This window comes from Coffea arabica, chromosome 5c (genome assembly GCF_036785885.1).
Source record: "Coffea arabica cultivar ET-39 chromosome 5c, Coffea Arabica ET-39 HiFi, whole genome shotgun sequence".
Classification (NCBI taxonomy): Eukaryota; Viridiplantae; Streptophyta; class Magnoliopsida; order Gentianales; family Rubiaceae; genus Coffea; species Coffea arabica.
Genome location: NC_092319.1, coordinates 4,954,238 through 4,978,131, shown reverse-complemented (window position 1 = coordinate 4,978,131; position 23,894 = coordinate 4,954,238). Strand labels below are relative to the sequence as shown.

Below are 23,894 nucleotides of genomic sequence, written 5' to 3'. Positions count from 1 at the left end.
AACTACAATTTATGATTATTGGAAGCAGCACAACATTTAAGTGCAAAAATATTTCTGTATAAAAGGTCGGGGGGAGAGAGAGAGAGAGAGAGAGAGAGAGCGCGCGTGGGGAGAGAATTGCTGATTATGTTTAAAAAAACCCATATAATGGAGCGGGGCATCAAAGTCCTTTCGACCAAATTCGCTCCAAAAAATAAAAATCTTCCTACTAGAGATTAGTTACAAATTCTAAGGTAAATTCCAGTTTTTAATCAGTCCCTTCTGCCTGCTGCTGCAATGTAAATATGTAATTGCTGAAGTTTCTGCTATGACTTTCCTGAAGCACTTGGATTTTACCTTTACTCTCTTCAAGATTTCCTACTCTGATCTGTGATAATCTTGCATAGTTGGGTAAACTTGTAATCTTGGCGGTTGGAACCTCAATCTTGCATCGCATTCATACCTAAAAATCACATTAGCATATTTTGCAGCCTTGCTAGTTCTAACAACTCTCTTGCTTTAGGGGAACATTCTTCACTTTATCAACCATCTTCGGCATTGACTAATTCTGTTAATTAGCTATGTGCATTTTCTCGAACTCCATATTCATGGTTTGACAAATTATTTAGTGATGATCCATAGCAAGACTGTTCATCTGGAAAAAGGCAAAAACATGTGGAAATATATATATATTCAAGAATAGAAACCAAATTCAACAAGAAGAAAAACTTCCTTTGCTTGGATTAGATTAGAATCATTTTGTCTCTAGTAGAATTCCAGTACCGACGCAAATGTCTAAATATACATTCCAATGTTTGATTACAGATTTGAGGGAATGCCACATCCAAAAAAGTCAGGAAGTCGATGGAATATTGTTTGACATGACTCGAACATTCATGACGGCATTACTGGGACTTCCAAGAGCAGTGGAACGATCTAGTTCAAATAAACAAACATCGCCTATCTTGAGCTGATTCGACATATGAAAGTCACCCCAGCCTTTTGCCATGACAACTTTTGTATAATAAGCAGCTTTAGAGCCAGTTCTATAAGCTGCAAGTTTCACTTGCCATTCACCTCCAGAAGCATTCCGGAGGGTCACGCTAGTTTTCTGATTCAGATACTTGGACTTCACAAATTTTGAAGGGATAGTCTATTATTCATCAAAGAAATTAATTAACACAGACTAGGATTTTGTGTTTTGACAATGGGGAAAGGAGAAAATGATAAATTCCAAGATGATAAATCAATCAAGTGCAAATTGTGCTCACCAAGACGTTGCGGCGGAGATTACTTCGATTTATTGTTATACAGAAGTGGGGATTATAAGACCCTACTGCTCCCTCCGCTTCCTCCTTTGCATATGAATAACCACATTTTACATCAGCTATCACACTAGAAATTCTTTTAACCCTAAAATATTCCATTGTTGTTTACGTGAAGAGTATTAGTAAAATAACTCACCCTTGATGCCTGCAACATTGGGAAGAGTACAAGGTTGAGCACAAGGTACTTTGTTTATTGTCAAGTTCTCAGAACCCACAGAAGAGTAGTCCTTCTCACAAGCACTAGGGTCAAATACGTATGTTTTGAACACCATCCCACCAGTATGTTCAAAAACCATAAAATCTCCAAATTTTAGTTCATGATCATGGATGAAACTCTTCCAACCCTTCCCGCCGAGGGTTAGTAGCCCGTTGCTGCGTTTGCCTATTGTAACTTCTCGAAACCCTTTGCGACTTTCTAGAAACGCCTGCTCTGGAATCTTTTCATACAGCTCCCTACAGAAACGTGGAGGAAGCCTCTGTATTCCATGGAAAACGATGAGAGGATGTAATGGAGCATAAATTAAATTAAAGATTCTAGACAACTTGATAGGTGAATACACACCAGTTCTGCTTTGAAGTCAGGTGCTATGAATTTGAAGACGCGACTGATAACTCGAGATTCTCCCTGATGTAGTTATTTTAAACCGTGTAAGTGGAATATTTCGTGTCTAGAAATAATGGATGTAGCTGTTTTTAACAATAGATGTCTATCATCTTGTACCATTAAACCAATTTAAAGTGTGTTGTTGTTAACCGTACCTACTGATTATTTGTTGCGCAACCACTTCTCATTTTGCTGCCGGAGACACTTGTGTGGTCTCTGCCTCTGCACTCTATTGACGGGTCTTGCAGTGTCAAGCCATTGATAGTTATCCTCCCGCCTTTTCTTGCATCTTTCTCCTGGACTGTTGTATCCTTCTTGCTTCTCGAAAGATGATTTCGCATGCTGTGTTGATGATTCCACATGGTAGGTGTTGGTATTGCACTTTATAGAGGCACGGCTCTCTTTTTCTTTACAGAGTCATTAACTGCCCATGGTAGGTGTTGGTATTGCACTTTAGATTTCCTTTAGATTTCTTTTAGATTTCCTGTTTCCTACACATGGTAGATGTTGGTATTAGGTTTCCTTTGGTAGGTGTTGGTCATTAACTACGTATTGTACTTTGGAGGCACAGCTCTCTTTTTCTTTACACCTTTATCCGTTCTTTTGGCCCTGCCCAGAAGTTAGATGCATGAAAGGTCATCCACTTGAAATCAGGAAAAGAGGTACTATTCCAAATTCGTGAAAAATAAAAGTTGAGCCAAATGCCCAAATGGTCGGTCATCCACTTCGTGAAAAATAAAAGCTGAGCCAAAGGAAGCGTGCATACAGCTCCGGGAAGGAAACTGTCATTATTGTTGGGGTGTTCAAAAATTTTTGATTTTTTTTGAATTTTTTCAACAAGATCAACATTCAATTGTTATCCAATTTTGTATTTGGTAATTGAATATTGATAATTGAATTTCAACCGGATAGTTGATACTTCGATAAAAATATCCAAAGTTTTAGATTGACTTTCTAATATAAATTAGTTAAATACATTTAATATGTAATTAACTATATAAAAGTTATTAATATATTAATTAATGCAATTTTATGGTTATATATTTATTTATAAGCATAAATTATAACTTACAACACTATTAACTAACTAGTTTTGTACCCGTTCGTTGAACGGGAATCATCGAAAAATAATAAACTATTTAGTTAATTTTATAAAAATGTTGATATAAAATAAAAATTTAATGTATAATCTATTATAATTTATCTTAAGTATATTACTATGTACGCATTGTAATACAAAGTATTCTTATAATATAAATTTGAACATCTAATTCAGTGAATAATAATTCAAAAATAGAAAAAATATCATTCAACAATACCATAACATTAAAAAACTTGAAAATAAATAAAAAATGCAGTAAATAGTGTCAAATAATATTCTATTCTTCATAACTTGTTTTTGTTTTTCTTCTGTATGAACATTCTCCTCGATCTATCCGTGCAAATCAGTATTTATTGATTTTCCATTATCGCTGCATGATAGCAAAGCAGGATAACTAAGTACCGGAAAAAAATGATTTATCGCATTCAAAGTTGTGTATAACAATACGTAAAGATTATAATTTAAGAAAGTAAAATAGTATATTAAATCTACCTTCTCATGCAAATCTTTTTATGAGGATTTCCTTCCTCTGTAGTTTTTGTTGAACCCTCTGATGAATGATTCATATGAAATATATTGAAATGTTGTTGATTAGAATCATCTGTTATACTAATTGGGATCTGGGAAGAAAATTCTCTAGGTTGGTATTGGTTGTCGGTTCCACCAATCTGATAATGATTTATCAAAATTAAAGACAAAAATATTATGTAAGATATAATATGTGAAATATAAGAGAAATTTATTGCATATAACCTGTAAAAGTATGAAATGCGTTTCCCTCCCGAAATCACAGTAGAACCATATAGTCACTGTAAATCTATTACTACCTTATTCCAGATTGTAATTGTTCAACTTGATTTGGAACACAAAAGATTTTCACGTGATCTTATTTATAATTGATGACACGATTTCACTGCTAAATCCTTCCTGAAAATGAAATTCATAATAGATTTTTTTTGTTAGAATATTCAACGACTAGGATAAGTGTCGGATTGTCTACTATTATTAAAAGAGTAAATCTTTCCTACACTGACAGTGTATACACTATCAGCATTGGATGAATGACAACTACTATGCAAATTTTGCATAGTTGTCATTCATCCAATGCTGATAGTGTATACACTGTCAGTGTAGGAAAAATTAATCCTTATTAAAAATATTTTTAAAAATTAGATATAAGTTTACCTTGTTAAATTTGTCAAGAACAAAAGAAAGTTTGTGTTCTATTATTCTTTCAGCCTCTTGATCAAATATAACAAACCAAGCACTACCGATTGCATCACTTGCCAAGACTTTTAACATGTACCTATATAAATACACATATTCTAAAAGTTATGTTTATCTAGATATTGTAACAATTAAAATGATAAAAAGGTTAACATTTTCTTTATGGAATTTTCCAGAAAATTTCAATCAGATGAAGTGTCATTTCTCTTTGTACATCAATTATGCATGGGGACTGTGAGTCTTGTAAAAACTTTCTTGGGCTAATTTTCTTTAATTTCCATGTCTAGATTGTTTGTACGTTGTTTTATATACGGGTAGATTATCTTAAAATAAAAAGGATGTATGATGAAGCTGTAAAAAAAATTAAAAAAAAAGACACTATAAAAAATATATATTATGATTTATTCCTATATATCTAATAAAGGAGATTTATGTCTCTGTTATTTATATCGAATTACTTTTTAGTTCCTTTTTTGGATAGGAAATAAGAATCATATAATATTAAGAATTCTTATAGGAAATAAGAATTGATATACATCCAAACAAAAAAGTAGCAAACCACGTAGGAAACTACTTGCCGTCTCATTAAGCCACGTAGGAAAGAGAAAACGCAAAGGGATAAGTATGAAGATACGACTTTATTATATATATATATATATATATGATACATTAATATAGTTGGATTTGAATTTTATCCCACCAACCATGTTGGGTTTGAGTTAACGGTTGGATTTGGATTTTATATCCAAACCCAACAAACAAATATTTAATATGATGTATTGGTCGACATGAAATATATAAAATATTTAATTAAAAGTATGAAATTCAATAGTTTAATCGGTCATTGAGAATTTGAAAATCGAATTTCAATATGTATTTCCAAACTATTTTGCCAAATTTTACAATTGGATCTTACTCGATTTTCCTGAAGTCCGTTTTACCGATATCCGATTTTCGATCTAAATTGAATCAGCCGGTTATTTGATTTTTCCTGAAGTGCGAAGATTTGAATATTGCCGCTTGGGCTCTGAATAAACCTTCGTAATGCTTCCTTATGGTATGGTTGGATGAATACATCTACTATTAATTAGCACGATTCCTAGATTAAAAAGCGATAATGTTCAAAAGACACGTACGCTAACATTTTCCAATGATTTCAAGTACCCTAACCTAGGCAGGGCAGCGCGATTGAGTTGCCTTCAGGTAATTGTAAATAGTTCTACTTTTACGGTCAAAAGTTTCCTCAACTGGTATGCTATGTTTACAAAGCAAAATCTATTCCCATAAGCTACAAATAGAATTTAAAGAATAGAGAATTGAAGCAACAAGAAGAATCAACAAATCCATTTGCTCGCAAGCTTATAGCTTGGAGCAAGAGGATATGCAACAGGCTACGAGCTTTGTTCCGCATCTTCCATAATCCCCGAGAAATTAAACATCAACTTGGGCAAGAATGACCATACAAGCATGCTGACATTGAAATTTCATTTTCTTGCCAGCTAACCAAAAAAGAAAAATGCAAAGTCTCAGTTTAATGCCTCTTCCAAATCCTCATGTACTGTGGATAATCTGTTTTCTTCAACAAAAGATGGATTCAAAAACTTAGCCAAAAATGCCCACACTCTGTAGACATCTTCAAAGTTGGTCAAGAAACCGAGTGACACCGTAACAGCCTCAATCCGAAGGAGAGCATTTTCGTTGCGGCAATGGCTGTTGGACATTGGCTTACAAAAGGCTGCATCTTCAATCCATAATGCCCCATTGTGTTGCTTTGCACCGTTCGCTAAGCGTATGTGGCTAAGGATACCAACGCCAAGAGATATCCCGTGTCTGTCGGCCAATTTTTGAACAACTTCAGGATGAATAATCCCTCCTTTGCTGCTTGGGAGAATTCTTACTTTATGGCGAAAAAAAAGGTATTCTACAAGTAGGGTGGTTTTTGGGTATTGTTTTTGAAATAGGGTCTTCGCATTCGCGGAATGCGAGCTCAGTGAGCCAGTGACCACAAAAGTTTCCCTCAGTCAAAAAGTTTCCCTCAGTCAAAACAATTGCAGAACGCAATTCTTAGAGAAGTTCATAGCAAAACAAAGAAAACGGAGCCGGCCAGCAAACTCCCGCCATAGCTGCCTTGCAATTGAAAAAAACTGAGTTGGGTTCTGCACATCGAAGCATCCAAAGAGCTGGCCACCATGTGTCCTATTTTGTGCTGCTATTAACGCCGGACGGCAGAAATAGGAGGAACGGCGCCACCATCTCTGTTGTTCTGCTCCGCCGCAAGCCACGCAAATCTGAAGTTTCTGCCTCGCTGAAGCAAGCCATCCAGATTGCAGCCGGTTTTCGGAGCTTCTGCACCGACAGATTGCCGACCCATTTGCGACTTTGCCCACCCACTGCCGCCCCATTGCCATACCCAACATTTGCCAGCATTGCCGTCCCACTTCAAGTGCCAAACAGCATAAAGGTGAGCTCTTTCCATTTGCAATGCCTCACATTTTAAGTTTAATTAATACTTGAATACTTGAATCCAAAGGCAAGTTCAGATTTGTTGTGAAATTTGGGTTTAAATTTGACGTGGGTTGTGCTTATTTTTGTAATTTTTGTGGTGGATTTGAGGATATACGTTACATTGTTCGAATTGTTGCAACGACACTGAAGAAAACGCGCTAAGAAACGCGACATCAAGTCGCGTTTCTCACCTAAATCGCGTTTTAAAGCCTGGATCATATACCAAAAAATGCGACTTCAAATACGTGACTAGGAGTCGCGTTTTCATTCCCGCAAGATTTGTGCACAAAACGCGACTTATGTAATGCGAGTCGAGGCGCGTTTTCAGTCGCGTTTTCTGTGTCCAGATATAGATGGGTAAATCGTACATTAGAGTTGTGTTCTTAGAGAAGATTTTAGAAAAATAGTGGAGATTAAACTAAAATGGAAAAATAAATTTTGCTAAAATTACAATATATGTTAGCGTGACCCAAAATTTGATGCGCGTTTTTTGAAGTTGTGTTGGATGCATTTCCATTGCTTTAACAGTCTTAGCATGCCATTTAATTATTTTTTATATACATTTAGATACTATTGTCGTACTTTAACAAGTGTATATAAATATATTTGACACATACTTATTTTTGACTAATGTAGTTATCAAAGCCATTTACAATAATTAGTACTTTAATACGCCCTGTATAATTTGAAATGATAATAATTACAATAATTAGTACTTTAATATGTCTTGTGTAATTTAAAATGATAATAATTAATCATCTCTGACTATTTTAATGTACAAAATAATTGTCTAGAATGCTAAGCACATAGTAGACAAAGTCTCTAATACTCAATGTGGGGGCAAGGGTTATGTACCAAATTTGGGTGCCAAGTGCCCACTTTTCAGTTTTTGTTTTTAAAATCTATTTCGCAGCTGTTATTTTTGGTCGAATCACTATCTACATTGGACATTATATGTTTTGCAATTGGAGTTTAGGAATTTTATTGATAGTATGTAGTTTATAGATTGGAGCTTTTCAATTTCATGGATATTTGGATGACGGACAGGGAGTTTTAGCCCATTTATAGGGGAGACTCTGTCGAAATTTTTGTAAATATTTCTTTGTGAGGGCAACTGACTATTACAAATACATGTTGCAACTTCGATATTTGTAAGTGATTTTTGGTTGTAAATTATGTCTTCATCTAGGTACAACAAGGTTGGGATACAAGCTTGGGAGGTTGTGTTTGGTACCTCTAGAATCCAACCCACAGAACCGGAGTTGGATACATTCGGATTTGATACAAGTCATTAGGAAATTTATTTTCTGGATTGGTTGGTAGGGAGATTTAGTCTAGTTTTAGAGGAGACTCTGTCCAAATTTTTTAAAAATTTCTTTGGGAGTTTTAGGCTATTCCTACCTGTTTTCAATTTTTCCAAAAACATCTGGATCGAAATTAGTGTATTTAATAGTGCCAATTTCGACCTAGAGTCCGCCCTCTTTCATTTGTTTGGACTCTTGGACTACTAATTCTAATTTATTGTCCCCAAAATGGGGATTCATTTCACAGAGATGTCTGTAGACAGACCTCTCCGGGTAAACCTATACTGGGGAGGAGAAATACATTACGATGGTGACTTTGTTTGTTATTTATCTCGTACTTCCAACCGGACATTCACTTTGAGGCATAGAATTGGATTCGGGGAATTGAAAGACAGGATTTATCACTATATGGGGGTCGATAAAGGGATGTTCAAGCTGAAATTGTTTCTTCGTCAACCGTTGGAGAGTTCCAAATATACTGTTCCAGCAGTGGTGGATGATGAAACTCTTGATGTAATGTACGATCTTTGGATCGAAAGAGTTTCATACATGGCGGAAATTTATATCGAGAAGGAAGGAATCGTTCAAATGCCTGTAGTTAATAGCGTATTCAGTGGACCAATAGGTAATGTTGGTCCAATGATGTCGCTTGTACATGCATTCATGGATCCAACAAAGTTTAATTTCGGTTCTAGTTCAGTCATTCCAGAGACTTCATCGGCATCTCATTATATGCATGATGATCGATCTATGGATTTATTAGAACCAAGGCTCACATTAGGGTCCATGGGTTCCCAGGAATATTTTCATGGCCTGGATTCGATTCCAAGTTTTGGAGATCCAGGGCTATCATGCCATATTTCTCCACATGGGATCGAGATTAACCCTGGTCAAGGTTGTCGCAGTTCAGCTGAAGATGATCCGGAAGTTGATGCAGAAGAAGTTCAAGAGTCGGAGTCGGAAGATGTGTCTGGTAGTGACTCGGATGATGAGCACGAAGGTGGCGGTTTAAGAGTAAACCTCGATACCCAACAACCCTTTTTTCGGTATCGAGTTGCCAACACAGAATGCGGAGATATCAGACGTAATAGCACAGCTGGCAACTCTAGTTATGTTCCAAGAGGAATGACATTTTTCTCCGATCTTGGGAACATAGATGATGCTGATATAGAAGAGGAGGATGGATTGGAGCGTATTGTTACATTCAGCGAGGAGAATAATAATATACGTCTGCATATGAGGTTTGAGAGTAAGGAGCAGCTCAGCCGGGCAGTTAGGATGTGGTCCATCAATCACCATAGGGAGTTCAGAGTTATTGAGAGTAAGAATAACACATGATTTGCTAAATGCAAATCATCATTTTCTCGAACTCCTTCCACTTCAACCGTGTCGTCGTATCCACCATGCGACTGGTGTGTTAGAGCCGTAAAGAAAAGGACTCATGGAATGTGGCAAATTACAAAATGGGTCAATGACCATAACTGTTTAGGCGACATGATTAGAAATAATACTACAAGCCTGACGTCTTCCGTTATTTCAAGGCACATACTCCGTACCATTGAAGATGATCATGGATTAAAAGTCAAGAACATACTAAGTTTCGTTAAAGAGAACTTGAAGGTTGATGTGTCTTACAAAAAAGTCTGGTATGCCAGACGTAAAACAATTGAGCTTGTGTTTGGATCTTGGGAACAGAATTTTGCCGAACTACCACAATATCTCGATGCCATGTCTCAATCCAATCCAGGCACCGTGGTGGAGTGGTCGCATCATTCGGATAGTTCGGATCGAGTTAAGACTTTTAAGTATGTATTCTGGGCCTTTGGACCGGCTATTGAAACATTCCACATGTGCAGGCCGGTTATATGTGTTGATGGCACTCATTTGCGTGGCGAATACAAAGGCAAACTCCTTGTTGCAGTCACGCAAGATGCGAACAACAAGGTTCTGCCACTTGCTTATGCCATAGTTGATGAGGAGACGATTTTCAGTTGGTCGTGGTTCATGGAACAATTAAGACATAATGTGGCACTTGATCGACATCTTATCTGTGTCATTTTCGATCGCCACAATGGTATCATTTATACCATGACACACTTTGACTATTGGGTCGAACCTTTGGCCTACCATAGGTTTTACCTGCGACATGTTAGGAGTAATTTGATGACACACTTCAAAGGTTTACACCTTAGAAAGTTGTGTTGGGTAATGGGAAGGGCAAGACAATTGCGCAAGTGGCGGACGTTCAGAAGAGAGTTACGAAGCATGTTTCCAGATGCTTGGAATTATCTGTCTGCCATTAGTCCAGAAAAGTGGTGCCTAACACACGACGATGGCCACCGTTGGGGTATTCTAACTACCAACATATCCGAAAGTTATAATAATGTCTTGCGCGGGGCACGCCATTTGCCAATTCGTGCATGCATTGACATGACATTCCATCGGACGGTTGCGTTATTCCAGAATCGAAGGGAAGATGCCTCACACTGTCGCAATCCTTTTCCCTCAAAAATATGGCGTCGTTTTAGGAATGCTGAGAAGAAGATAGGCGCCCAGAGAGTCATTGAGTTCGATGGTCCATCGGGCGTATACAAGGTTATCACAGGGCGGCGTGTCGATGGTAAAGGAGGCAATACGCAAACCGTCAGGTTTTTTGATAAGGCATGCTCTTGTGGTAAGTGGCAGCATTACAGGCTTCCTTGTTCACACGCTTTGGCGGTGTGCAGGAATAGAGGTGACAATCCGGGGTTGCTTGTGGATCCGCAATTTACCACCACGAGGTGGGCTGTGCAGTATTCAGGGAAGTTTAATCCACTGCCGCATCAAGATACTTGGCTCCATCCTGGATGGGAGTTGCAGGGAGACAGAAGCAAGTTTGTTGCACGTCGGGCAGGGCGGGTTCGAGCTAGCAGAATTCGGAATGAGATGGATGAGAGGGATCCAGACGAACCAAGAAGATGTCGAAATTGTCATCAGACGGGTCACAATAGGAGAAATTGTCCGAATTATAGGTCTTGATGTGATCAAGCTAGACGTAGGGTCTAGTTCATTTGTCCTCGATTCACGATTTATTTCAAACAATTACATTAGTGACTTTCATTGTATATTTGTGACTTTCAGTGATGAACAATTAAATTCAAGGTTTTAGCCTAACAGTTTTATCATTTATCGCTACATCCCCTTTCCATTGATTTGTTGACATATTTGTTATCCCTTATGCTCGGATGGTGTGTTATATGTGTTAATACTCTTGCATTTGCGTGGTATGGTATTTTGATGTTTTGTGATTAGACATGGAGTTATGGCCGCTTTATAGGGGAGATTTCTTCAAATATTTTTTAAAATTTTTGAAATATGACTACAAATAGATAATTGCAGTATATGAATACATAGAGGGATAACAAATTTGCGAAAAAAAAATAACTGATTGTCATGGAGTTTTTGTCGATTTATAAGGGATATATGGTCAAAATTTTCTCAAAAAAAAAGTCTTGCGACGCGATTTATAGGTCAAAATTGTATACACAAACTATTGGAAAGTACTATACATAACTATTGAATTTAATCGATGCAGATATTCAGTTGGAATTATGGCCGACACTCCTGTCCCTCCCGGCCTACATCCAGGACCATACGTGCACGACATTATATCGGCGGGAACTGCACACCGGGCACATTCGATTTTTTACGGACATATTGATGGCAATCAGTTAGATGTCAGGCGGTGTGACAGAGGATTTTGGGAGCATACGCCTATTCCTGAGTGGGTTTGTCGTTATATTGCCTTGGCTGGATTTGAGGGGGTGCTTGAGAGTGGATATCAGATGGTTGATCATTCTTTGATCATAAGTTTAGTGGAGAGATGGCGGCCCGAAACGCATACATTTCATTTACCGGTTGGAGAGGCCACCGTGACATTACAGGATGTAGAGGTGTTGTGGGGGTTGCACATCGATGGTCCACCGGTTATAGGGATAGACACATACCGCAGCATTCAGGAGTGGGGAGCCATTTGTGAGGAGCTCATTGGATTTTCTCCTGCAGTTGGATACTTTGATGGACAGAGGCTCAAATTGGGATGTTTAGCAAGAGCCCTAGACACAGAGCTGCCATCCGATGCTTCAGATGTCCAATGTAGGCAGCGTGCGCGCATCTACCTCTTACTGATATTAGGTGGACATTTATTGTCCGATAAGTCCGGCAACAAAGTCCCTTTGTTGTATCTTCCATTACTGCGGGACTTGGAAACTGTTGGGCATTATACTTGGGGTAGTGCGTGTTTGGCGACTCTTTATCGGTCACTTTGTGATGCCACGAATCCTGCGAAATCGGCTATTATCGGTCCATTAGTTTTGCTACAGGTACCTTCGATACCCAATAATAATATGTTTTGTGAACATTGCATATTATCATTTTGCAATTTTAACTTTGATTCTAATTTTCTAACAGCTCTGGATTTGGGAACATATTCCAACCATGCGTCCGGACCGAATCGCGCCGTTGGAGCATTACCCTGGTCCATATGGAGCTAGGTGATGTCACGATTCGCCTATACTACCTTTTGTTTTAATGACACTTGTTATGCAAACAACATAAATTTGTTCTAAACAGGTTCCTACTTTATTAAATATAGGTGGAATAATGACTTGGACGTACAAAGAGTTGTTAGGCATGTTGTGCCTGCATTCCGAGATCAGTTGACAGGCCTGCGTCCTGAAGAGGTATTGTACATATGTCTTGACTTTATTAAATATTTCATAAGTTGTGTCAGTCGTCTTGTCATAATAGTGCTTGTCAATTGAAAGCACAAGTTGTATGAGTGCATTTTTGGAATGGAAGTTGACTTTGTTGGCAGGGAGTTAACCTCCAGTTATAGGGGAGACTCTGTCGAATTTTTTTTTGAGAAATTCAAAAATTTGTTAATTGGCCGGAGACTAGCACTTTTTTTCATATGATGTGTCCAATTTGCATATTAGGAAGTTTTATTATTTCCAGATAGAAAAAAATGAAACAAGTAGGATTTGGTATTTTTTTTCAGTTCATATGGCAGCCCTATTCGGAGGTCGTTCTTGCTTCTCTTCCTGCGTATTGTACTGCAGGTCGGGACATTTGGAGGCCCGTAACGTATCTTATTTGCTGGGATGTAGTTGAGCCGCACCTCCTTCATCGGGTTATGCGGCAATTTGAGTTTCATCAGTCACTGCCTGATATGAGGCTGACAGATAATCAGGCTGCTCTACATTCTCTAGATCGTCGTGGTAGGGCGAATCAAGACTGGAGCACCACGCATGGACACTACATTAATATTTGGACTGATCGCCATTTGCATGTACAAGATGGCACTATAATTGAAGATACTACATATCCATCGGAGGAGTGTGTTCAGTGGTATCGGGAGCGGACGGTGATTTATATTTCAAATCCAAGTCGATTTCCCGCTTTCCCAGTGGGCTTTCAGGGGGATAGCGTTAGGGCACAATATCTTGTAAGTTTATTTCCAACCAACAGTTTTAATTTCGTCACTTTTAGTTTGCTCATTTTTTTAACTATTTCTTACCACAGTATCTCCTTCTTATCCCCGATTTGTTTGTTTCTCCAGAGCGATGCCATGTCTCGCATGTATTTCATGGCACATGACTCTCTTGCAGTTAGTGATGAACAACACAGCAGATATTTTCAAGAGTTGGACGACTTTGCATCCACATCTTTGCATCATGTAGGAGAGTCACGCCGACTTGCATTTCGCCCTCCACACGTACCACAGGAAATTTCGCTATATGCTGATCCGTGTCGTGTGCAGCGAGCTCCTAGAAATACCCGCAGAAGTCAGCATGACGGTGGACGACGTCGTAGACTCCGATCACCAGAACCCGCCATACAACCTGAATTCCATGGAGGTTCGATTGCTACTGAGGACCAAGCTGGCGCATCTACTATTCTCACACCTCAGACAGATATCATGCACGAGAAAGGTGTATCGATTGGGTATTCTAGGTCCCATTTGACTTTCCCAAAGTTTACGCCCGATAGGGATTCACATCAGCAGACTTCTCTGCAATGTCAAGGAGGTGAAGGCACAAGCGCTCAAATTCACCAAGCTACACTGTTGACACATATTACTCAAGGCCATACAGTAGTGCCAAACCAACCACGTCGAAGTCGAAGAATACCCAAACCCACAACATGTGGTACTCATGGAAAACTTGGGCAGCATTGATGGCACGCTATTGACTATCGTTATTGTATAAATAACCTAACGTATGGATTACATACTTTTTTGGTGACATTTTGTATATATTCTAAAATTTCACAAAAAACTCATGTTTTAGTACCTTATGTTAATTTGGTGTGCTTTTGTGGGCTGAATAAGCGTTTTAGGTGGGTTGAAATTTTTGTGGTATAGAGTTGGCAATTCGTGGCAAGAATGACCATTTGAGATTAAAAAAGGCGAACTTTGATCAATCCACTTAACCCCTTTGATTTGCGTTAAAGGTGTATTTCATGCATCCAAAAGGGGTAAAATGAATGTTTTTATCATTTTACAAGTACGCACATTGATAAATTTTTCAAACCAATGATCTATGATGCATTTTGAGTGATTGGGGTGCCGATTGGTAATTTTTCAAAGTTCATTTTCTGCAAAAAAAAATTGCAGAACAAAACGCACCAAGCATGAAAACGCTCTAAGTCGTGTTTTCATCAAAACGCGTATCAAATTCTGCAACGACACTGAAGAAAACGCGCTAAGAAACGCGACATCAAGTCGCGTGTCGCGTTTCTCACCTAAATCGCGTTTTAAAGCTTGGATCATATACCAAAACACGCGACTTCAAATACGTGCCTGTAGTCGCGTTTTCAACCACAGTCGCGTTTTCATCCCCGCAAGATTTGGGCAGAAAACGCGACTAATGTAACGCGAGTCGAAGGCGAGTTTTCAGTCGCGTTTTCTGTGTCCATATATAGCTTCCAAAAAACGCGATTTCGGTTCATTTTCTTCTTCCTCTCATGAAATTGCAGACGCGTTTTTCCTCTCCCTTTCTACCCAACTCACAAATCTTCATTTTTACTTCATAATCTTGCTAGAAATCATCAACCCAACACCTTTTGAGCTTCATACACCCTTTTTAACCGATGAAAATCCAACAAAAACACCTAAAATCAGGTTTTTGAGGGATTCAAAGTTAGGGTTCTTAAACTCTAATTTCTTCAATTGGAGGTCAATTGAAGGCATGCTCATAGGGCTTTTAACATTTTTAGCATCAGCAAACTTCCTTCTACGTGACTGAGGTAAGTTTCTTCATCAAATCTTTTGATTTAAGAAAGTCATATTTTTTAGAAAAAGCTATTTGACAACCTTCAAGATTCTAAAATTTGATGATATTTATGACTAATTTTTATTTTATTCATGCATGTTAAGATTGTTTAAGCATGTTTATATGCTTAAATGTAGCAATTTATTGGTTTCGTAGTGATTTAAAATTCACAATTTCTATATTTGGGAGAAATTGAAAAATGGATTTAGGATGTTTTTGAGCTATTGGTTATGATTAATTATGGTTAAGAATGGTTAGTTGATGATATTTTAACATGTGCATTGTGTATAGTGAGTAATTTGGTTGATTCGGTTTCTTAATTGGTTTAATTTTTGCCTAAACATGATCATACCTAAAAGCATATTATTATTGTTAATTCTAAATAGTTATAATCATACCTGTAGCTATTTTGACTAATTGGGTTACAATTATTCCATATCTTGTTTTTATTGGTCATTTTGAGCAATTTTTTGCTGCAATTATGGCTCGTCTTGTTCGGTCCTTTACATTAGGTATTGGACGAATTATCACTTGAAGGGACAAATTGGAGATTATTTGGATCGTTTTAGGATATTCATTGCCAAATTGTGAATTGTGTGAGAATACATGTGGTTAATTGCAACATTTTCTTTTAGGTACTATGCCAAGGGGAAGGCGTGTGATAACTTCATCCTCTAGTAGTGAGGAGAGGGAAGTTAATGAGGAGATGGAGGTGACTGAGGAGGAGAATTCACCTTCTCCTCCACCAGTTAACCGTCGACCTGGTGAGGGCACCTCCCGTGGAGCGGGAAATTCGGTATTTGACAGTGCTAGGTTCAACACTCGCCGGAATCAGGAGTGGCATGAGGCGCGTGCTAATTTGGAGTTTTTGTTCGAGATGCACGTCAGTCCACCAGTTGAGTTGATGTACAACATCTCATATGCTTTTGCTCAGCTAGGATGGGCTCCGATTCTAGTCCTACCAAACTATTACTACCCCGACTTGGTGCGCGAGTTTTATGCCAACATTGAAAGTAAGGCGCGCCATAGTGGAGAACTAGTTGAGTCCTGGGTGCGTGGAAGATGAATCACCTTATCACGTCAAGATTTGGCCGCTATTCTGGGGTGTATGGATGACGGTCGTCCGGTAGATTTGAAGAAGAGGTTTGTTCCCCCGAATAGGAGGTGGGATCCCTCCTTGGCCATGGCTAGGTTTGGTCTTGAGTACCAACCTTTTCGATCTACAAGGAAGGAGACCATAGTGGCGAATGTGTTCGAACCTCGTCATCGTCTTATCATTTATATGATGGCTCACAATGTCATCCCAAAGAAGACGGGGCACACGGAGGTCCGCAAGAGCGATATCTATTTCTTGGATTACATGTTCCATAACCGGACATCTCCATATGCTCGAATTTCATTGCCTAATATCATCATCAACCACATTAGGTCTACGGCGAGGCGTAAGACAACTTCCTTCAAACTATCATTTCCTCGTCTACTGACTTTAATCTTCCGGCGTTTTGAGGTTCAGTTGGAAGGAATGAGGCGGGAGATTGTTCCACCACGGGCTGAGATGACTATCACTACTCTTCACCGCCTTTCTATTGGCAATCCAGGCCCTGTACAGGAGCGGAGACAGAAGGCTAGACATGGTCGGGATGAAGTTGGACCATCTACTGCAGCACCACCTCCTCCTCCACCACAGACTAATTGGCAGCGACTCTTTGACCATATCGAAAACTTTGCATTCCAGTTAGCTGACGTTAGGAATCGTCTAAGCCGAATTGAAGATCATTTGGGCATTCATCCACCACCCAATCGTGATGCAGAGGATGACGATGATGCCGAGGGGGATAACTGACATGGCGCACTGCAGAAGCTATCTTTAGTTGGTGGATTTGCTTGCCTAATTATCTTAACTTGTGGAACTTAAGATGTTTAACTTCATTTTATTTTTTCTGTTTTTTATTTGGTAGGCACTTGTATTTTGGCAGTGGTTCGTGAATAGTGGCTGAAAAGGATCTCAACCATTGACTTGGCGGAAACTTCTTTCTTTTCTTTTCTTCTTTTGTTTCATTTCTTCCCTACACATTGAGGACAATGTGTAATTTAAGTGTGGGGGGAGAAATATGTGTGGTACTTGTGGTTTTAGTTGTGTTTCATATAATTGATGTGCTTAAATTGTATTTCTTGTGGTTGTTGGCAGGGAGTTTTAGTCCACTTTTAAGGGGAGACTCTGTCAAAATTTTTCCAAAACCTTATACATATATATGTTATTAACCATAATAAATAAAAACAATTTTTTCACTTATCCTTTTGAAATAAATATATATAGTTTTGAAACTTCTTTTCTCATTGAATTTGGGAAATGATTTTTATGTGATTATAATTTTTACATCTATAGGAAAGTATATCTAGTAAAGTGGACAAAATTATGCCTACATTTTGCACATTTGATGAAAATTCTTTTTTTTTATCTGATTTTATAAGTTAAGAAATTAATATGGTCAATAAGTGTCATACTTTTCTCATGATTATTCTTAGAGGGAATTTTATTATATATACACCAAAATAAAAAAGGGTTATTCTGCTCCAAATATTTTTGTACTTAGTAACCGGCAGTTTTCATCTACAAATGTCGACTTTCGCGTAAAACGATACTTAAATTAAAAGTATAAAAAGCAACTTCAGTATGTGAAATGTTGAGTAATCGGTGATTTTCATCTAAAAATATCTACATTCGCATCAATTGTAAAAGGTAAAACACGCAGGATTTACCAAGCTAGATATTTGATTTTATTTTTTTTCTTTTCCTTTTCAACTACCAAACAAATAACATGCACTTCATAAAAATAACTTATATACTTTTTTTAAATAGCATTGCGTTATGGAATTTCTAAAATTACAATAAAAAAATTGTAACAGATATTAATGACTATTAATTATTACATTCTTATAACTAATATTCATCGGTGTCAACAAATAAATACGATTTATTAATAACAAAGGAAAATTAGAATTTGATAAATAAATTTATTTCATAAATTTAGGATCAAAAGTTAGTATTTTATTCATAAAATATAGTCAACACCTTACATGTTAATAATTTCATTCTATTTTTACATTGATCTATGAAATAGAAAGAACTATGCATGTGTTCTTTTTCCACCCTTTAAATGTATTATAATAAAATAACGTATTTCCAACCGTAAAATTATCAATTTTTTTTAATATAAAAGAAATATGCATGTATAGTAAATTATATTAAACAGATTGTTGTGAATATGATTTTTCTTTACAGCACATATTTGATGAAGATTAGGCACGTGCAAGTTTGAAAATAAAAAAATTTTATTCCTCTGCTAATTACAGATTTTTAAATAAAATTTCTCTACATTTCTCCAAAATATAAGATTTTAGTTGAGATTTTAAAATAAGATTTTACTACCGAGAGCATTTTAGTAAAGGCAAATTCTACAAAACAAACAACATTTACATTTAATTGTACATTTTTTTTTGAGCTAGTAAATTTCATTTTAAATTTTTTTTTTCTACCAAGTTTGAATTTATTTTTATGAAAGTCATGCTTATAAATGCGAAATCTAACACAAAAATTAAATACAATTTTTGGAGGTCAAACTTATCAAATGCGAGCTATTTGAAAAATTTTTTAAAAAAATATTTAGGACCTCGCACTTACCTCTTACTATTTTCTTGAAAAAATTCTCTAGCTCCCAAAAAAAACAAAATATTTAATTATACTTAGTGTCTTTGAGCTCGCGAATCGCCCTTAAGTTGAGTTAAGCTCGCATTTCGCGAATGCGAGCTCAGCAGACCTAAGTAAATTTTTTTTAGGGAATGCCAACGCGAATGCGAAATCTTTAAACATTTTGTTTTAATACAAAAATATAAATCTCTGCCTCCGAAAAAAATTAAGCAAAAAAGGGGTGGATCTCTGTTGAGAAGAGCTCGCATTTCACGAATGCGAGCTCAGGAGAGCTCGCATTAGAGCTCGCATTCGTGAAATGCGAAGACCCCCCAACGGAATCCCTCGCCACAATCACCCCTTTTATAGAATTTTTTTTAAAATCATCACAAAATTAGAAATTTCTCATATTTGCACGAGGGATGTTTTAACACCTTTGTCAAAACTGGGAAACTGAAGCTGAAGTAACGAGATAACCAACCAGTTAACCAGATACCTCAGTCTGAGAGTTGTTCTGTTAAGACCTAACATGTTAACATGGTCAAGATGGCGGCAGAAAATCTCAGGCTCCCTTCCATTCCATTGCTCATCACCATATTCACCGTCATGGATGGATTCAGCATCAACCAAACTGTTCACAGAAGGTTCCCCTGGTTCAAAAGAGGACTTTGGATTTACAATCTGGCTATCATCCAAGCTAAACGATACCCTACAGCCCATGCCAGCAACTCTGTCACCATCTTCCAGTCCGAAAAATCTGCCTCCAGTGTATCCATTCCTTTCTCTCCTCCCCAAGACCCTAAATTCACCCTCTGTCTCTCTTCTTATGGCACTTTCTTTTCTTTCTGGGCAAAGCTCAGATGTGGACAAAATCTCAAGTTTGCTATGCCGTAAGCCTGAATTTCTGTGCTTTGCCCCAAATCCATTTGAAGTACAGCTCCATCTAGAACATGCTATCCTCGATTCCAGAGAACTTTCATTTTCTTCCTGAATCTCTCTGATATTTGTGCCATTAGCATAGTTTCCAAGCTTTTTCAAATTTGGCTCTGTTTCTGAAAGGGATTCTTCTTCAGGGATTCCCATAACATGGTCCAGGTCCTGTGATACCGGCTTCACAGCAGCATCAAAAGATAAGACATGATCTTCGGGCTTTCTGAAACTTAACCTCTTGTCATCATGTATTGGACTCTCCGTATATTTAGACGTAACCTTCAGAGAAAGTTGCTCATTGTTTCTCCTGGCAGGAAACAATGAGGGCCGCAGAGGTGAGTCTGATTTCTGTTTGGTTAATTGACTAGATTTGTCAGACCCAATTGGACTTTGACCTAAATCAATCCAATACGAGTTCTCAGATGACTCGTCTTCACTGAAAATTGGACTCCTCATAACTTCCCCAACTGAAATGATATCGGCTTCCTCAAATGCTGTGCTTGCCCCATCCCTGTCTGAACTGTTATCTTAATCAATCTCTGTCTCAAAAACATCCCTGACCTGTGAGGCCGTATAAACACCAGAAAATGCTGGCAATTGCGGCCCTCCAGGCTTTTCTGGTTCAGTGTTTTCATTTTTGTCATCTGCCTTTTCTTCCACGCCCATTAATCCATCAAAGCCATCCAGAGAGTCACCAAGGTACTGAGGAAAATCAGGGACAATTCTCACAATCCCAGACCCCGTACGACCAGTTTGGTTTTGAAGGGTTGCCATCACAGATTTTTTTATCAAAAGGCATCCAAACCCTGTTGGATCATAACCAAATACCTTGTAGAATGATGTAATAATGAAATCTGGCCGGAAAAGGGACAAACCAAGTGAATCCATATCTTTAGGACCTAGTGAACCAGCATCCAGCCATACATGCCAGTTGTTTTGCTGTGCCATTGCCATCCACTGGTATGTATACTTGGAACCTGTAACTCTTGACTGAACAGGGAAAACAAAAAGCCCCACTGCAGAATCTTTCCTCCTTTTCTTCTTGTTTGAAATTTGTTTTCTCAACTCTCTAGAGCAGAGTTTCAAGGATGGCCATTTAAACCAGGCCCTGTACACCTTTGCACCCTTCTCTTTAGCACATTGAGCCATCCAACTCAGACTGGCTCTCATGGTCAAACATAGTCAACAGCCTCTTGTTCGAATGGAAAGGATATGATTCAGCCAGCAATTTAAATGCAGATCCTCGACTAACAGTAAAAAGAAGTACAAACTCATTCTCAGGAATGTTCAAGTAATCCATAATTTTGGTTTTAATATCATGCTCCACAGTACCGTCCTCTGCACCCCCATGAAGTGCATGATTGCTCAAATTTGCAGTAATTTCCTTTAAGCTAAATGCAGATGAATCCCAATACTGTAGCGTTTGAAAATAAGAAAACAACCCGTAACCACAGTAATCAAGGCATACCTTTGCACCTGGATCACATAGGTGACTGTACTCATCTGATCTCAATTGGTCAATTCTTTCTGAACATTGGAACTTTGGGTACAAAGTCAAGAACTTATCGAAGGCTTCATTAAAGTCAGGAATGGATTCTTCAGTGCAAAATGTCCTATCAGCCAAAAGAGCAGATGCCCTCAAGAATTCCTTCTGGGCATTAAGCCTTGCAAGAGATCTTGACCTTCCCAAGTAGCCATCTTGATTCAAAGACTCAGAATCAATTTCATGTGATTTTGCCAATGACCCATCTTCAGAAGCCTCCTCAAGAGCCTCCCTTAGTTTGTTCTCCGGCAAATTCTTGAGAGTTGATGGCTTTGCCTTACCCCACTCCTCCTCCTCCTCCACCCAAGAACCTTTTCCTCTCCTGCTCTTCTTGTCCATCATCAACGCTGCACAGAATGATATAGGTTTCCATAGTGAAAGATGCATTAACACGAATCTTTCTTGGTTTCTCCAAAACCAATCTGACGACTTTCCACAACGCAGAACAAATTCAAGAAATGAAAATGTTTTTCTTTTTTTTTCAATATCAGTAATTTATTCTTTGGCCGAAATTCTGCTCTGGAAACCTGAAATATTCAAGAACAAGAATAGAATAATCTATATGAGTTTAGACTTGGTCTAAAAGAGGAGAAAGGGCAAAAGAAAAGAAAGGCAAAGAGAAGAAGCATGTTTTTGGGATCAAACCTTTTTAACTGCATTAAAGGAAGGAAAAACCCTAGCTTTGGCATCCTCCAACAAGAGCAGTTTTGTGTTCAAAATATTCAACACCTACCCATTTTTAAGCATTAGTAGTAGTTCAACAACAGAAACCACGTGCTAACCCCACCAAAGATTCCATGCCCAGATTGAAAGCCATCCCAATTGAATTACCCAGCTAAATCATTGTTTGTAACTGCTACGTATGCCCAACTCAGAAATGTAAAAGAAACAAAAGGACCAAAAAGCAAGCGCTGCCCAGAGACAAAAATGGACTTCCAACTGAAGAGGTGGACAAAAACAAAAACTAGTAAAATCTATGGGAGGGAGCAATAGCAGTTAGAACAACCACTGTAATCCCTAGTTATTGCTAGTAAGAAGGTGCTAATAAAGCAAAACTACCACTACAAGTAGGAGTAGATCAATTCCCACCAACTTCTTTCCTCCCTGTCCCTCTCAGTCGTTGGAAGAGCTTGGCCGCATAGCCTGTAAGAGCAGTGGTAGAAACCGTGAAGGAGGCTCGCGAAAGGGAATCCCCATTTGCATTAAATTCCTCATTACTGCACTGGTCTATTCATACGTGTCTGCGTTGAATGCTTCTTCGTCCCCATTTTTGCTTTGTTTTTCTTTTTTCCTTTTGGTGAATTATGGCTGATCCATACATTACTTTGGTTGAACAAATTTTAGGAGGAGAGGGGCAAAGAAAGTTACTTGGTAGTTTTAAGCCCATTTTGAACTCGTTTTTCCCCCTTTTTGCCAGTTTTTTTTTTTTTCTTTTCGTGAAGTATGGCTGATACATTTATCTTGGTGAAACAAGTAAATTTTAGGAGAAGAGTAGTAACAAAAGTTAAGATTTAGTCTTAAGTAAGAGTAAATTTTTACTAGTTTAAAGACCATGTGTAAAATTTCAAATTAAAATAAAATATTGATATTATATCGCATGCATCTAAAAATGTTGGTGTGTGTATTCAGAAGATGTGATATCCATTATATATATTAATGTAAACTAACACATTATTTCACTTAAAAATAAATTTCAGGAGAAGAGTATTAATAAAAGCTAGTAGTTAATTTTGAAAGATTAATTTTTGATCGTTTGTAGATTATATATAAAATTTCGAACTCAAATCCAAATTGATATATATTGAAATGATGTGGCATCTGCTCGTACACGTTAGTGTATAAATTAGAATTAATAATTATTAGTGTAACAAAGGTTAATCCTAGTTTTAATTCCTCTTTTGGACGAAAAATTTTGTGCTCATTTTTACTCGTTGCCTTGTTACATTTGGGCAGAGAGGCAAAAACATGGGAATACTTACTGGCAGTCTGGTACAGTTCCGGTACAGCCCGGTGGGGACATAGATTATAGAAGCTGCACCACTAGCAAATGGACAAAGCAGCAAAACTGGGTCCCAGAATCCTTGAGGTCAAATTTTTCTGGTTTTACTTTTGCAGGATAGTTTTACAATTTCTTGACGCTGATGGGTCAGGCAGATTTTGCATTTTGGACTCTGGTGCGCAAATGGCGCCTCGCTTCAATTTTATCTTTAGTTTTCAAGACTTCCGGTTACGTGAGCAAAATGAATTACAAAACCCTTTTGACTTCAGACTTTTCTTAATCTTATCCTTCTTAGTAGGTTGGCCTTGAATTTCTAACACTCCATATCTATATCTATATGTATTGCAGAAGGGATTTTTAGCATAAATCTCT

General features: G+C 37.8%; 2 protein-coding genes across 2 annotated transcripts; one reads left to right on the top strand and one right to left on the bottom strand.

Moving 5' to 3' along the window:
• Positions 1 to 9,543: 9,543 nt before the first annotated feature.
• Positions 9,544 to 11,067, top strand: LOC113689085 (uncharacterized). The gene has a single exon (XM_027206915.1). It carries the CDS (start codon positions 9,544 to 9,546, stop codon positions 11,065 to 11,067), a length of 1,524 nt encoding a protein of 507 aa, XP_027062716.1.
• Positions 11,068 to 19,444: 8,377 nt separating this feature from the next.
• Positions 19,445 to 22,571, bottom strand: LOC113689693 (uncharacterized). Its single transcript, XM_027207434.2, has 2 exons — positions 22,169 to 22,571; positions 19,445 to 22,050 (listed from the first exon to the last, which is right to left on the bottom strand). The coding sequence occupies exon 2, from the start codon at positions 20,434 to 20,436 to the stop codon at positions 19,456 to 19,458; it is 981 nt and encodes a 326-aa protein (XP_027063235.1). The 5' UTR covers positions 20,437 to 22,050; positions 22,169 to 22,571; the 3' UTR covers positions 19,445 to 19,455.
• Positions 22,572 to 23,894: the final 1,323 nt, after the last annotated feature.